This window comes from Odontesthes bonariensis, chromosome 11 (assembly GCF_027942865.1).
Source record: "Odontesthes bonariensis isolate fOdoBon6 chromosome 11, fOdoBon6.hap1, whole genome shotgun sequence".
NCBI lineage: Eukaryota > Metazoa > Chordata > Actinopteri > Atheriniformes > Atherinopsidae > Odontesthes > Odontesthes bonariensis.
Window position 1 is genome coordinate 18,063,029 of NC_134516.1, and position 16,512 is coordinate 18,079,540.

Consider the following 16,512-nt stretch of genomic DNA (forward strand, 5'->3'; position numbering starts at 1 on the left):
TGCAGGAAACGGTGTGATGTCATCCCCTCAGAGGGAGTTAGTGAACGGAACTAACTCGAAAAATAATAAAACTTGTTTGAACGTGCTGCTTTTGTGAACCGAAGACCAGTTTCATGCCAGACTCCAGCCTAAAAAATGTGAGCAGAATGAAACCAATGAGCATCAAACTGCATCATTTAACATGGAAACATAAGCACGCACTGAAAAAAGTGACTTTTTGGTGAAGTAAACTCCATTAGAGTAACTGTCATAATTTCTGCCTTGTATTTTTAAGATTCAGTAAGAACTCGAACTTCTTAAGTAAAATTAAACATTTTATTAACGCGCGATTAGAGGGATTTCCGCGCAAAAACGCCTTTACGCGCCACCAAAGTGCGGGATTGGAAAGCACAGCTCGCAGCAGGGCAGTCAGTCTTCACCAAACCGAAGACCAAGGCCGCAACTATTGCTTCCTGTCGAGTCAGTCACGTCATTGCTAAACACAAGAAGCCTTTCAAAGACGGCGAAATTGTGAAGGAAGCCTTTCTCGAGGCAGCGGATAATAACTCATAAGATTTACTTAAAATCTATATTGTAAGTATAATGATTTAAGTAAAATTGAATGCTGCAATATCAAATAACACTCACTTTCCAGTATCAAGTAAATGTTACTTATCATAAAACACCACAGTTGTGAAGATATTCAGTAACATTCTAGCCTCTACAAATCTAGGCTATAAACCTACTTATTTAGGATGGCTTTTAATACCCAGTAGTATGATGACACTTATCTTATTTTATCTTAATCGATTTTGTTGCATTTTATTGCTTTCACTGTTCTTTTATTGTTTTTACTTATTCCTCTCTTTATTTATTACCTGCTGTAAAGCACTTTGGTACATCGTAAGGATTGTCTGTAAAGGGCTGTATAAATAAAATACATTTACTTTTAAGTTATATTTATTCAAACAAATTAAGTTAAGTCTACTTGTTTTTCATAGGCAGGAACATAATTTTACTCAAAATTATAAGTAAATTGTATCTATCTGTAGCATTTGCTGTTATGAAGTAATTTAGTAGATTTTTTGGGGGCTGATTTGCAGGTGCTACATACTTACAACTATTAAACATTTAAACTGTATGAGGAAACCTAAGTAAAACTCACTCTTCCCTCATAATCCATGTATTACGTGAATAAAATGTTTAATTTTACTTAAAGTCATATCAAGAGTCTCTTATTATTATTATTAATAAATAGCAAAGAAGGAAATAATGTTTGGATTTCAGGTGTTACAGACATGAGAACTGTTAAAACTGAGCAATAAGTCTCCAAAAATAACTTAATTTATTATAAATAAGAGACTTATCAGTTCTGTGCTTGGTGTCTGTCTGCATGCTGCCGCCTGGTGGTTATAAATAGCAACTACACCCTCAAACCTGAAGGAGTAATCTGTGTAGAAACAAAATAAATATGAATAAAAATAGGTAACATCAGTCTGACATTTGACCGAACCAGATTACCTGTTTGCTCTAATTATTTTCGGGGTTGTAAAGACAACATTTAAATGGGGAAAAAAAAAAAAAAAAAAAAATCAAACGGCTTTAGTTTTCCTGAAAATGAGAGTGTACCATGGTGTTTAAACTTGTGACTTAATAGACTGGTAGAGCTATCAAGAGTCCGTCTAAATCCTTCATAAAACTGTGAGATAATGTTGCCAATTAAGTTTTAAAGAGCCAGTTCAGCTAGCTACTCTGGCTACATCACAAACAGCTGAAGTGTTGTATTTATATTCTGGCGGGCGTTTTTCTGCCCTCTAGTGGCCATAAATGGTAACTACAACAACAGTATAGCTGACGGAATTATATATAAACTACACTTCCGGTAACTATCAAAAATAAAAGTAATCGACTAAACACAAGAAATATCCAAGTTAATGGAAATTTATATTTACTGTAATGACGGACTGAATCACGCCATTTTAAGAGGAAACAACTGGCTTATTCTTATTTTTTCCATCTAATTAGAGGACAGCCCGTTAACAAGCTTCAGTTACCATCAGCTAGCATCTTTATTTTATCCGATTGTTTTGTGGTAACATTAGTAACTACTCAAGTCTTGGAATATAGTACACATAACTTTTTTGCGAGTAGCATGGATAGGACTGCCACTTCATTTTCATTTTACATCCATGAGTTGAACATTTGTAATTAATTAGTCTTGTAGAAAAGTAACAGACTGGTTTTCCCCTTTATAACTGACTGAATGAGAAAGTGAGATAAATTATCATAAATTACACTCGGCAATAAACGATACAAAGTGGTGTAGTTACATCATTCATCCACCAGAGGGTGTGTATTTGTGTTGTGTTTAAGACGAATCCTTGTGTAACATTTCTACCTGAAAATAACAGCTTGAAAAAATTTGTGCGGCTAGAATGAGTTTCAATATTACGGTTGGCCTGTCTCCTATGCCCTTCGGGGGTCTGAGTTGGAATAACTGCGCTATGTAACTTTGCTGGACCGGCCCGGGAGCTGAGCGGAAGTACTTCGACTTGCTTTCTGGCACACCTACGCCAAAAACAAATAGACCCCTCTCACGCTCCCAGGTACATTTGATTACTCTTACCTTCTCGGTCGACATAGCTTGCACCTTCTGACTCCTCGCCGGTTCGTCAACAAACGTGAAACGTGAAAGCGAAAGGGTGTTGTATTTGCGACAGTGTAACCGTACATTACCTCCAAGCCTGTAGGGGGAGCTCCATAGTGGGCTTTTTGAGAAGTTACATTGTATTGCTTTAAAGGTGGAAATATTTTAAATAAAAGTTATGACTATAAACTCTGAACTAATATCGTGCAGAATCCTGTAAAATGTTACATTGTAATATTGTTATTACAGGACTGAAACTAAACTTCATGAGGGGATTAGTTTAGGGGGGGTTCAACTTTATTGTCATTGCACATGTACAGGTACAGAGCAACGGAATGCAGTATCTAACCAGAAGTGCAATAAGCAGTGAGTGCAGCATAAATATTGTGGTATATAGAGGTATCTACAGGCTGTTTTTAAAGCATATGGACAGTATTTGCAGATTAAAATCTATGTACAGGTGATTGAGCAAAATATACACAATGATTGATATTTTGCTCAATCACCTGCATACAATCAAAGATGGAAACGTTGGGCTGTGGGTGTGACCCACTGTTGACGTTGGGAGGAGCTCAGTTGTTATGCAAACTTTTTAAGGACATGTTCAGTTAACGCATTGCAAACATGAAGACACGTTCATTTAGACTCTGCGTGTTTAAATGTAACAGGCCTGTGTGAACACAACAGAACAGGGATGTGGTTTCTTCTCTACAGTTTCAAAGTAAAGTGCCTTTGTCAGCAGCCTTTTAAAAAGTGTTCTCCTCTTCTCTGCTTCTTTAATCTTACCTGTGACTGAGCTCTGATGACACACAGGGAGTTTTTCCTCTGCATGTGTGTCCTTTCATCGAAGTGAAATATTTTGAGCGGTCTTACTTTCACTTTAGCGCTCAATGACACACCCTGTGGGAACAGCGGATGCCACATGTTTGATCCTCCAGATGGCCCCAGAGGAACCAGAAAACCTCAACAAGCAGGCGGTTGTTATTCACTATAATTACTGTACACTCCTGAGGTGTGCACCAATATGAAAGAGATGATTTTCATCACCTGATAAACATTTGTTCTTTCTCATTGTCAGAATTACTTCCATTAAAACAGATAAATGTATTCCTGATAAAAATCATTTTAAATTTATTTAATAAATGCCTAAGTGTGTAACTCTGTCAGGAACCATGAATGTTATGTTATATTTCAATTAAAAGGCCAATACAATGACAATCTTCTGGATCACTTCAATGATTACCTTCCTTCTAGTTGATAATGAACAGCCTTGGGCATGGCGAAGAAAAGTTTTACCATTTGAAAACATTTAAAATACAACAAAGATCCAGGACTGCTGAGCAGCCAGAATCCTCCATCAGACAGGAATGGGACATCTTTCCTCTCCCAAAGGTCCAGCAGCTGGTCAGTCCCAGATGTTTACAGATGTTGTTAAAAGAAGAGGGGAGGCCACACAGTGGGAAACATGGACCTAATGTCAAACTCAAGATGAGCTGATATTTATCATGAAATAATAAAAATGTCTCACTTTAAACATTTGATGTGTTTTCGATGTTCTTTTGTGAATAAAATATTCGTTTATGAGATTTGCAAAACACAACATTCTGTTTCATTTTCACATGTTAAACAGCGTCACAACTCTATAGGAATTAGGGTTGAATAACTGGAGGAGGGAAAAAATAAATCAGGACCACAGCAGCACGGTGGTTTTATAAATCATCTTTATTTCATGTCAACAACAACTGCTGAAAACCTACCTGTGATGCAGTCATTCCAAAACCTCTAACCTGATGCCAGATCCCTCTTAATCATAATTCAATCGTTTAATTTCTTCACCAATAAACACAGAAAGTTGTGAAAACCATGCTAAATAATGCTCAATAGATTCTAATTATCAAACAGTGACGGCACATGCACGGCTGCAAAGTTCTGACACATTATTCCATCTTAATTTCTTTCAAATCTAAAGCTTTCCCTGCAGAGGATCTTTAAGAGTGTGTAAGACTGATTTTTATGGCATGTCCTGAGACTCATGACAGTAAAATGAAGGTAAAAAACGAAAGAACAAACATGTCTGATCGGTGGGTGTGTGATTTTAGATGGAAGACTTACCTGCTCCTTGGCTGCATTACTGAAGGCAGAGCACAAACAGGACCTGAAACACAGAAGATGACAGCTTACAGCAGATGCTCCTCAACACGAGACAAGCAACTCAAGGCAGCATTCAACAATCTCATGGTTTTATGTATGTTGTAAATGTAAATGTATTTTATTTCTACAGCCCTTTACAGACGATCCTTACGTTGTGTACCAAAGAGCTTTACAGCAGGTAATAAGTAAAGAGAAGAATAAGTAAAAACAAATAAAAACAATAAAAGAACAGTGAAAGCAATAAAATACAACAAAATCAAATAAGATAAAATAAGATAAAAGTGTCATCATGCTACTGGGTATTAAAAGCCATCCTAAATAAGTAGGTTTTTAGCCTAGATTTGAAGAGGCCCAGGTCGATTTCATTTTAAATTTTGCAAAATCAATTTGTAGGGCATGAGATCGATTTTATTTATTTATTTTTCTCATGAAGTTAACCCCAGTAGTCTCGCGCGTGATGCAACAGTGGCGCGTTTACGTCCGCTTGTCATTCAAGCGCACAAGCTTGCAAGATGGCTGACGCAGGTAAAACTCCGCTCAGCAAGCCGCCCCAACTTAAGTCTGAGGTCTGGAACCATTTCGCATTTAAAACAACAAAGGACAAAGAGCTGGATAAAACCAAAGCGGTTTGCAAGATCTGCCAAGCGGAGGTCAGTTATTGTCGAAATACTCCAAACCTCAGAAACCACTTGACAAGGCATCACACTACACTGACATTAGCTTCCGCCAACAAGCCGTCCGGGGCAAAACAAAAGAAACTGAGGGAATCACTAACATTACCAGCCGATTCTCCGCGGGCCATAAAGATAACAGAGGCCATCGCAACTTTTGTCTGCAAAGGTTTACGCCCGTACTTGGAAAACGAAGGCTTGAAGCAGCTCGTTCGTGTGCTCGATCCACACTACGTTATGGTGCACCGTAAACATCTGACTGCGTATCCACTGTTGGCTCGCCTGGCGCAGCAATACCTTTGTGTCCCAGGGACCATTATTGAGTCGCAGAGGGTGTTTTCAACTGCGGGTGATATTGTCACTGCAAAAAGGAGCTGCCTTACCCCAGATCAGGTCAATGAGCTCCTTTTCCTGCACAAGAATCTCACAATTACCAAGTGAGAAAAAATTTACAATAACGGGACTTGACTTTAGATTGTTTAAGTTTACTTTTAGTTATGTTACCATTATTATCATTTTTGCACATTAAGAAACAATGCCTTAATGCAATTTGCAGTGATGGAATGTTGTAGGGCAAGTACACTTTCACTTTATAGTTTTAAATGCTACTTTTGAGAGTGTAAACTGTCCAATTCACAAGTTTGCACTTAAAACCTGTTGTTTATGGTAAAAATAATAGATAAAATAAAATACATTAGTATTTTGTAAAACAGTTGAGCCATTTTCATTATTTAAGAGCAGATTGAATTGAATCGAATCGTGATTAATCGATTCAGGACCTTATGAATCGAAATCGAATCGATTTAGGAAATTGGCCACGATACCCAGCCCTAGAAATGAGTTGTGGAATATTTGTGCAAAGAAAAAGATGAAAATGTTTTCCTGGATCATTAAATGATTCAGTTTCTTTCTGTTTGGTACAACTCGAATATATTTCAGCTTAATGTATCAACATTAAGGCACACTTACTATTCCTCGTGCTTATTTCTCCTTCCACCCAAAAGCTTTAGCATACAACTCGTCCCTAAACTCCTGCAGCTTGATCTGGAACAGTGTGCTTTGACTTTTATGACACAGTCACAAAACCTGCTAAAGTCTTCCTTGGTGTAATGGCTACGATTTTGCCAAAATGATTGAAAATCTCGTCCTCTTTGGGAGGCCTTTACCTCAGACACGTTTAAGAAGATAACTCATGACAAGTTTTAACAGGCCAAAGAAGACATGATCCTTTTTTTGTTTGATCAAAATCACAGTTCGTGTGCGTTTTCTGAAAAATACGAGTTATAAACGTCTTCTTTCATGCACGATTTCTCCTCCATCGGTGCGATTTAACCAGGCACCGTGATAAGCCTCAGGGTTTCATCTCAAACCGCCCCAGAGTGCGCAGTAAACCCACCCAAATTCCCATTAATCACCATTTTTATTTGAGCTCTGAAATATATTTGCAAACCCGGAAGCAAAAAGTCTCTTTAAAGGGATACAAGGTAGTTTAGCGGCAGTATAGCGACCTCTACTGGTCAACCTGAAATTCTACACTGTCGTAAAAATGCCCACCTTTGTATTATACACATCCACTAACTAAACATCGTGGCGAATGCTGCCGTTGTGTTATTTAGTCAGTGCAGTTAGGTCATCTGATTCACAAGTGTAGACTGCCCACGTAAGATACTATAATCAGAGATTTTCTAAAAAGAGAACTCAAGATAATATGCTATAATACTGTTGCTGATCTTGAATGGGATTCTTCCCTCATGGTGTATTCGTGGAGGGATTCCTTTGTATTAGCAGACACTTACAAAAGTTACATCTTAGACAGATGGGTGCAGGCACTACCAACATACACGCCGCAATAAACGCAGACTAGCTCTACACTGTTCCGATTACAATCATAATCCGAACAAATTAATCAATTTTCATTTGTAGATAACAATTCTTGTTCCGATCAAAACGCTATTCTTATTCTAATCAGGTCAGTCCGTGTATTTCTGAAGCTAGGCTACGTCTCGAACTCAGGAGGAATTAGAGCACCGTCATCACCTGTCTCTTTACGATTTTAAACGCAGATCACTATGGTAGATGAACAAGATCACGCTTGGAGAAATTTCACAAAGATGGGAAGTGCCAACATCGAACGTTTCATATTCAGTCTGTGAAAGGCAGAATATGAAACGCTTGGTGTTGGCTCTTCAACGCAAGCGAACACATAGCTACAACTACAGCTAGCATACAGTACCTAGCTAAGTGCCGTAAACACAAACGACTCTTCTCGCGCATCACAAGACTTCAGAAGCGGGTCGCTCCTGCCAAAGTTACATATGGGATTTTCAGCATACAGACCCCTGTTGGGAGCGAGACAGGCTTCATTCGCTTACCATTGACTTGTTTAACCTTTGGTAAACTCCTGAAGGCTATAATTTTAGGTGAAAATGCTACCTAGTGCCCCTTTAACCATGTTTAAAAAATAAGATAAACCACAGAAGATGAATTAAAACCAGATCCATGTGTTCGGTAAAAGCTGTTCAGCAATGTGTTTATCACCATAGCAACAGGTGACTCTTCATTTCTCAGTGAAATTAAGAAAAAAAACGGAGCTTATTATAAATGATCAGAGCTTTTTTTAAACAGAGAGGAGCTGCATTGGCCCCATTACATTTGGTAATGAAAGTGATGTGCTTTTATTGTCTGAAGCTAGATTAACCCCCCCAACTACCATCAGAGCGATTATTACTGAATGCTGGCCTGATTTTAGACCCAACTTTGTCACATGCTCCCCACCCTCGGCTCTACATTTCCTTCAACAACTTCAGTTACAGCCGGTAGAATTCATCAACCTGTTAATCTCTTAAAAAGCATCTGATTAAAAACCCTTAAATACCCAAAGATGGAACCTGCTATGGTGCTGATCTCTAAGCTAAAATAATAGTATCCACTTCTGTTTAGAAATCCTTAATAGACTTATGCTTAGTTTAAATAATTACCCTTTTCCCAATTAAGGAGCATAATCCAACAATAGCTATAATAAAATGAATCTCGTCATGTAGACCCACTGAGTGAAACACCAAACACCCTCGACTGGTCAGCTACATGCTGCAGCTCGAGGACACGTAACGTTAAAGCAATACAATGTAACTTCTCAAAAAGCCCACTATGGAGCTCCCCCTACAGGCTTGGAGGTAATGTACGGTTACACTGTCGTAAATACAACACCCTTTCACTTTCACTTTTCACGTTTGTTGACGAACCGGCGAGGAGTCAGAAGGTGCAAGCTATGCCGACCGAGAAGGTAAGAGTAATCAAATGTACCTGGGAGCGTGAGAGGGGTCTATTTGTTTTTGCGGTTGGTGTGCCAGAAAGCAAGTCGAAGTACTTCCACTCAGCTCCCGGGCCGCTCCAGCAAAGTTACATAGCGCAGTTTTTCCAACTCAGACCCCCGAAGGGCATAGGAGACAGGCCAATCGTAATATTAAAACTCATTCTAGCCACACAATTTTTTTCAAGCTGTTATTTTAAGGTAGAAATGTTACATAGTATTGCTTTAACGTCTGAGTACGTGCACTGCCGACGCACCACATGAACGCGATAAACACATGTAGTTAACAGCAGCTGCATTCTAACACATCCATCAGTACAGTTTATGGTCTGAAGCACTATTACGCACACATTCAGAGAGATTTTAAACTTTTTACCCATAATAATCTCATGTTTAAGCATGACAAGCATAAAGCAACTAGCAATAAATTATAAAACAACTTGCAGAGCTACGGCTGCTCTTGGTGGGGTAGATTATCTCCGACAATCTGTTACCTCGATACCTCATGAGGCTGCCAGCTGCAACGCTGGTGGGGCTTCAATAAATGGGCCTAACCCACGTATTTGTACATAGTTGTGAGATATACTGTACATTCTCCCATTAAAAAGATCTTAAGTCCAGTGTTTCCCGCAGCGCATTTTAGTTAAGGCGGCCGCCTTAGCAAACTCGCACTGCCGCCTTGCCAACGTCCCCCCCCCCACCACCCCCAAAAAAAAGTATTTATTTATTTTAAATCGAAGTAATAATGCTTTGCCAGGCTCAGACATTAAAAGACAGCATTGATAACATTGAATTGCGACACCTACTGGTTGTTAATGTAAATAGTTAATAATGTAAATAAAAAAAGTGTTACAGCTCTTAAACAGCTTCGTTATTGCTCTAACAGCCCCCGTCCCATTCCAAGTACCCCCCCGGTTGGCTTCCAACACCTCTGGCTCATCAGGGTCACTCAGGTGACAGAAGCAGATTAATTCAAGTGTTTTGATGTGGTATTTATCTCCACAGATTCAGCTAAATATAGCAAAGCAGGTCGGACACTGATTAACAGTATAGATGCTTCATGAATACTTCAAAGAGTTTTTTAAGGTAAAAACATTTGAGCCTCTTCTACATTTCTATTGTTCTACATCTCAAAGAGATGTAGCTCTGACAGCCCACCTTTAAATTTAAGAGTCTGCACTTAATCATTATCTAAGTGTTATTTTGATGTTTTCTTAAAGCAGCTAAAATAGTCGAGTATCAAAACATTTCCAGACCTACAAGTGATCCATTTTCAAATAGAAATGCAGAACAGTGTGAAACATCTAAAAGTACCGTGTGTGTGTGTTTGTTCTTACGCCACAGATACAAGACAGGAAAAGCATATTTACCTGTTGCAAACTATTCTTTAGAACACCGCTGACACCTGCTTAGGATGTACGATGCGTCCAGTGAAGCAAAGATGGTTCATTTTAAATTCAATCATATTACACACACACATACATACACACACTACCTGCAAATACATCTGTACACTTACACAAAAGCAACAGAAACACTATGGTGCCCTGTTATCAAAGGTTTATCAATAAAAAAAAAAACATGACCTAAAAGCCCAACAACACAGTATTCAGCATGATATTTGGTTTAGTTTCATATCACATCATGTGGGAGATATTAAGAGATTATAGCACTTCTAAATACTGGCTGTCTTTAAGTTACTTAAACTGTGATTTCATCAGATGAGGCTGTGGTTACAAAAATCTGGGTTTTATTAGAGCAGAGCGACAGCCTGGAAATGCTTCAAGTGAACATGAGTCAACAGTCTTAATGAGCCGATTCAGCAAAAAGAAACATAAATATGTGACCGAGAGCAGCTTTAATGGGAATTCAGCTGGATTAATATAAATTACACAATGCAGTTTAACAAAAGACGGTACAGCACGCCTGGGTCCATTCGAGTCCAGCTGAGCGTACACATAGATGATGATTTAACAGTTTTTACATGTTTAAAAAGTCAGAAGTTGGTTGGACAAACACAATGTGTGAACAAACAGAAATATAGTGGATTCATTTCTTTGTTTTTACTTACATCAACTGCTTCGTGTTGCCCTTGTATTGATTATTGAACGTATAATCTTAAATCATCAAGTGGCAGCTTAAGCTGCAGAGACACACCGACTAATGTAAGAAATGATTTGACACATTAAATTTAGTAATAGGCATCGATTTAATTAAAAAGTACTGTCCTGTGGCTACGCAGTTCTAAGTAAAGTTATTTATAAAATCAGTGTACCAACGAGCCACTTGAGCCACTGTTGCTATTAACCGTCTTGTGCATGGATCCAACCCCCATGCATTATTAAATTATGTAAAGTTTGGCTTATCTGCTCTGAGATATATAGAGACACAGCAGTTATTCCAAATCAGAAACACAACAAGTTCCTACAAATATTTTATTTGTCTTAACCATTAATTACAAGATGCATTGAAGAACCAGAAACATTCACTTTTTATCCATTACTTCTGACATCCAATTAGCAAAGATTTAGAGAATGTGTAAAGGGAGAAATCACAGTTAAATACAGTAAGGGTCAAAGAAAAAAGGACGGGAGATCACATTTATAGGAATTCTTCTCTTTTTTAAAAATAATTTGCAACACTATGAGCCAATACTTCAGTATCATGTAGCTATGGAGCTGCAGGAAGCAAAGATGGCATCAATGCCAGGCAGGTGCAGCGGCATCTCAACCGGCTTATGAAGAAAAGAAGAAGAAAAACAAAGCCACGCAGAACTGTGCACAAGCATAAGGAAATCCGCAGGAAAGAATTTAAACGTCTCGAGGAAACTCAAATACAAATACAGACACAGAATATAAAGTGTGAGTCTTTGTTGCTTATTTCATAAAAACATGTCAAAGGTTTTAAATCCTGAAATGTAAGCGTTACTGTTTGCATACAGAAGCTTCTCCGACTGGTGAGGACAATGGTCCAAACAGAGCGTTCACGTAGGCTAAGGCTAGCGTATTAGCATGGTGATGCTCCTGCTGAGCGGGTACCATCATTACAGTTCAGTCTGCAGAAGCATCGTGTTTCCATTGGTGGCTTTTTTCTTTCTTTACTAATTTCAACTTACTCAGGATTTACTGTGGAATTCGAATAGTAACAGTACAGAGAACCACAGTCTTCGTGCTGAAAGGTAATTAATGTCTGATCAAAGTTTAATTTTTAAAGTCTGAGCAAAACAAATTCAGAGATTTGCATTTAAAAATGTATGTGTTAACATGTTAAAAGGTCTACATGTTTTACTGACATGTAGAGTTACAGTTTTTCTGTTTTTTTTTTTAATGGAATTAATTATTTCAGACAGGCAAAACCCAACCAAGAGACCAACAACTAGCAAAACTGTTCTGTGGAAATTAGCCTTCCCTGGTTCCAGAATCTGCAGAACATGGGACTGTCTGCTTAAAGCACAAAGCTAAAATTAGTACAAGAAGAACCATCATGGGAATAAAAAAAACAAAATGCAGCAGATCTGGTAACACACCAGCTAAGAGAATTTATGCTGAGTGGAGTAAATGATCAAGTTAACCATCTTGTAGAGAAGCTGTTATGGACTCGTACTTTTGTTACACACTGTGGATTAATTAAAGAGCCAACGCTGCACTATAGAGGTTCCAGGGCTGTTCACCTGCTCAGAGGTCCAAAGATTCAGGAGTAAATACACGTGGTGGATCAATTTAGAGCAGAGCTGCAGTGATAGTTCAGGATCACCACCAACATCCGCCTCATTTTTCACTTCATAATTTTACAAATTTTCATTTGAGACAGATGGGATTAAATAATCCACTGATAAACTGCCACAACTGCAACACTAAATCTCTTGCCCCTTTGAGTTTGGTTCATCTGAGCTGATCTGAGATCCGTCAGGGTACCCCAACATCCAAGAGCAAAAATCAATGCTCTTTTTGTGAGTTTAAAATAAAATTTTATTACATTGATGACTGTTTAGTCGTTCATGCTTGGCTGAGTGGTTAACACATCTTTCTATGATGTGACAAACTATTATTATTTCTGCTTTACTCAGACTTTAAATCAACCACCACCTTAGAGCAGCGTATCCAAACCAGCAGCAACCATAGCGACCATGGGGTCTGCTACCCAAAAAAGCTTCCCTGGAAATACTATAAAACATTGCACACTTCATATTCAGCACACAAAAAAAGCACTGTTTTATTTAGACCACAGAGAGGAGAGAGACTCTGCAAAAAAACACAACTGTATAAACATTGCAGATATTAGATACAAATCATTGTCCTGTCATTCTAATCAGTCACAAAATAACTGCTCCAAAAAGACCAAAACATCATATTTTTTCATCCACCTTATTCCAAGTCACAGGGATAAAGTCAGCAAGTAAAGCACCGCACCGGGACGGTAACAAAGATCCATGAGAACCGTGAGAAGTTAGTATCTGCGGCGCTTGCTATTTGGCCCATCAAAGACCCCCGCGACTGGACTGCCCCTGCCAAATCCTTGAGCTGGTCCAACCTGGGGTCCCAATGATTGCTGATGCTGCTTTGGGGACTCAACCTCTGGTCGACCCCCAACTGATCCACCCTGTGGGTATCTATCATTTCGCTGGGGAATCGGTGTTGCAGAAAAGATGAGAATGAGATTGAATTCATAATTGGTTTGCAGGCATGTGATAAATGTTTAAGAGTCATCCGTGAATAAAGTTTATCCGGGGAAAGCGATGGAAGATGGATCACAGGATGTTCAAGAAAGGGTTTAGTTTGATCCAGGAGTCACCATCCAACAGTAAAAGGGAGGGGTGAACCACGCAGAGAAAGACAGAGAAAGGAATATGACCGTTAGTTAACTCCTTTTAACATCAAGTACTTTAAAACTTGACATTCCTTCAAAATGGCTATAAACCTCTTAACCTTATGAGTTTTAAGGCTTTTTTTCTCGTTTATGTATAAACAGATTTGCATAGAGACTCTTGAAAAGACAAATGTTTAACAGAGTTTCAGGCAGTGTACCATTTGAGGCAAAGTTCTGCCAGTAAGTGGTATGAGAAAAGCGTTTGAGGTTTATGGTACTCGACTGTACTCATGGACAGACTCCAAATACATTACCATGGCTCCATTCTCTGACATCAATGGTGTCCCAATATTTGCTGTTCCCTCTGGGCCAATGGCTCCTCCCCTTCCACTCATGCCCATCATTTGACCCTGGTTACCACTGGGCCCCGCAGAGGCCTGGTTATAGCCATCTACATCGCAAAACAACGGAGCATCGTTTGATCACACAGCAGCTCAGTGTAATTAATGCAATCATCGCGGACTCAACGATAGTTACACGGTAGAGCTATTCTAACTGGCTTAAAAGTCAACGTTGGCTTTTAGTCGAAAGCTACAATGATCAGGGATGCAACAGGATTGGAACTCTACGACTTGAATAATCCGCAATTACAATTATATCTTCCAGAAATTTCTACGGTTGTTGAGACATTTCACTTTAACCTGGAAGGTTGATCTTATGGTGACCATAAAGGGTAAAGTTACGAGTCACCAAAGATCAAAAAATGAATGTTTATAATGTTAATAAGTTCAAAATTTCAATATTTTGAGGGTAAACTGCAGTGGAAAACAACTTTACTGACATATTCTAATAAACTGTCGAGTACAACTAAAAGTAGAACAAACAGAATGATGGTCTAACCAATGTTTTCCTGTTAGATTTGGACATTTTAAGATGCATTTCTGTTGTTTCTTTTTGGTAAATAATGTAGATATCAGATAAAAGAGAACTTAAGTTTGTGCATTTGATTTTGTATATAAAAAAATAAAATAATCCATGCATCCCTGAAAATGTCGTGTACAGCTTATGAGGTGACGAGATTATGCATTTATCACGTTTATTCTTTTAAACACAGCTACACGAAACGCCCGACTCCCCAGTTTGTGGTTAAATTCCATTTTGTGACCAAACTTTGTGACTCTGACAACCAAAAACCAACGTTACTTCAAACTGTTCACAAGTGTTACAGAATGATACAGAAGAAGTAGAATAGAAAGCTTTAACAGAAAGAATGAATAGATGTATAACCAAGAGCAGAATAACAGATTAATAATAGAAACTAATATTTGAGGCCATGTGACAATGGCCACATCCCTTTTATACCCAAAGACTGGATTGCACATCACCTTAACTGCAGGGAATGTAGAGTAGAAGTTAGAAAGTTGTATGAAACCATGAGTGGGAGGGTCAACCAAGGTCAAGTCAGTGCACAAATCAACTCGAGCTTCACGTCTTTAACTATAAAATTGGATTTTAATGGAGAGAAAGTAAAATTGATTTAAATCGTTAGAACACTTTATCACGTTACTGGGTGTAACAAAAAGAAACACATGCTCTAGTTTCAGGAAATACCGAGGACTGAAACCACTATAACCTGAAATAAATACAAAAATGGCTATATAATGAAGTTCATATGATGAGAAATGCTGCTAAAATTAAGTGATATATTAACTTATGCAAAACTAATCGTACAGAAAGGGAATAAAACCGCTATTAATTTACGTTACCACTCAGTTTTCAGTTTTATTCAACTTCCTGTATTTATTTCTGTATCATTTTCCTATACATCATAATAATCTATTTATTCCCCCAAGATTCCTTATTTTATCTTGATTTCACCATACATTCTTTATTGTGTATTTAATTTTAATGTATTTATATTTTCAGTAACCCAAGCCCATTTATTTCGATTTTTTATTTATATTTTCCTGTCTCCGATGTAAGATTCCTGAATGAATTTCTGCTTCATTATGCAAATTCGGGGGTCAGAGTTTCACACAGAATAACGGCCTAAATGCAGTTAGTCTGCAGCCTATATTTTTGTTCAACCTTTTAAAACAACTGCCATATTTTAGGTAGAGCAGTTAGTGACCGTAAGAAAACAAACTTCTTGTTGAATTAATCAACCATCTGTATAGTAGCTTCAGTACCAGAAGTAAAAATTTTGCCACTTTCAAACTATCTGAGCAGTCTAATAATCAAACAATGGGTGAAAAGCTGAACCCATGACACAATCCAAAGGACCGCTCCCTCATTTACATAATGAAGCAGAAATGCATACAGGAGTGTAAAAAAGGAGAGTATAAAAAATTAATTAAATGTATGCTGAAATCAAAATAAAGAAAAAAAACATATGTTGGGAATGAATAGATTAATACAATGTAGAGAAAAATATGGGACTAAGAAATTAATAACAAAAGAATATTCCGATCAAAAAAATAAATATAGCGGAAAACTGAGATGCAAAGTTAAAAAAAAATTGCAATATCAACACAAGCTGAAATGGATACAGTTTAAAATGAAAGCAGCTTTTTTTAATATCACATTCTATTCAATTATTTTGAGCATAAATCATTTTTCAATTCAATTTTAGTCACGTTTATCATCATATAAACTTACTGAGCCATTTATATATTTTTGTATTTATTTCGGATTATGGCAGCTTCGGTCCTCCATACTATAGTTTCAGGAAATGCCCTCAGGACTGAGCACAAGATAACGTGCAACATTCAGTGTTATTCCACATGACTGTATCAATGAGGGCAATCTACATCATCTACACCTGTAGACTACCAACGACTTATTAATAAAAAAATATTTTTTAAAAACGAAATATTTTAGGTAGATATACTATAACCAGAAGTACAACTTTACAATCATTATGCAGTGGTGATGTAAACACAAATTTC

At 37.8% G+C, this 16,512-nt stretch overlaps 1 protein-coding gene across 2 annotated transcripts in view; it reads right to left on the minus strand.

Annotated features, from left to right (window-relative positions):
- Positions 1–4,046: 4,046 nt before the first annotated feature.
- Positions 4,047–16,512, minus strand: part of pspc1 (paraspeckle component 1) — a 28,850-nt gene continuing 16,384 nt past the window's right edge. The window contains exons 9-10 of one of the 2 annotated variants that reach the window (XM_075477829.1): positions 13,879–14,015; positions 11,180–13,378 (exon numbers count right to left, since the gene is read on the minus strand). In XM_075477829.1, the coding sequence (XP_075333944.1) occupies positions 13,205–13,378; positions 13,879–14,015 (311 nt within the window). In that variant the 3' untranslated portion in view covers positions 11,180–13,204. Of the gene's footprint in view, positions 4,782–11,179; positions 13,379–13,878; positions 14,016–16,512 lie in introns of those variants that run through there. The other variant, XM_075477830.1, reaches the window with a different exon arrangement.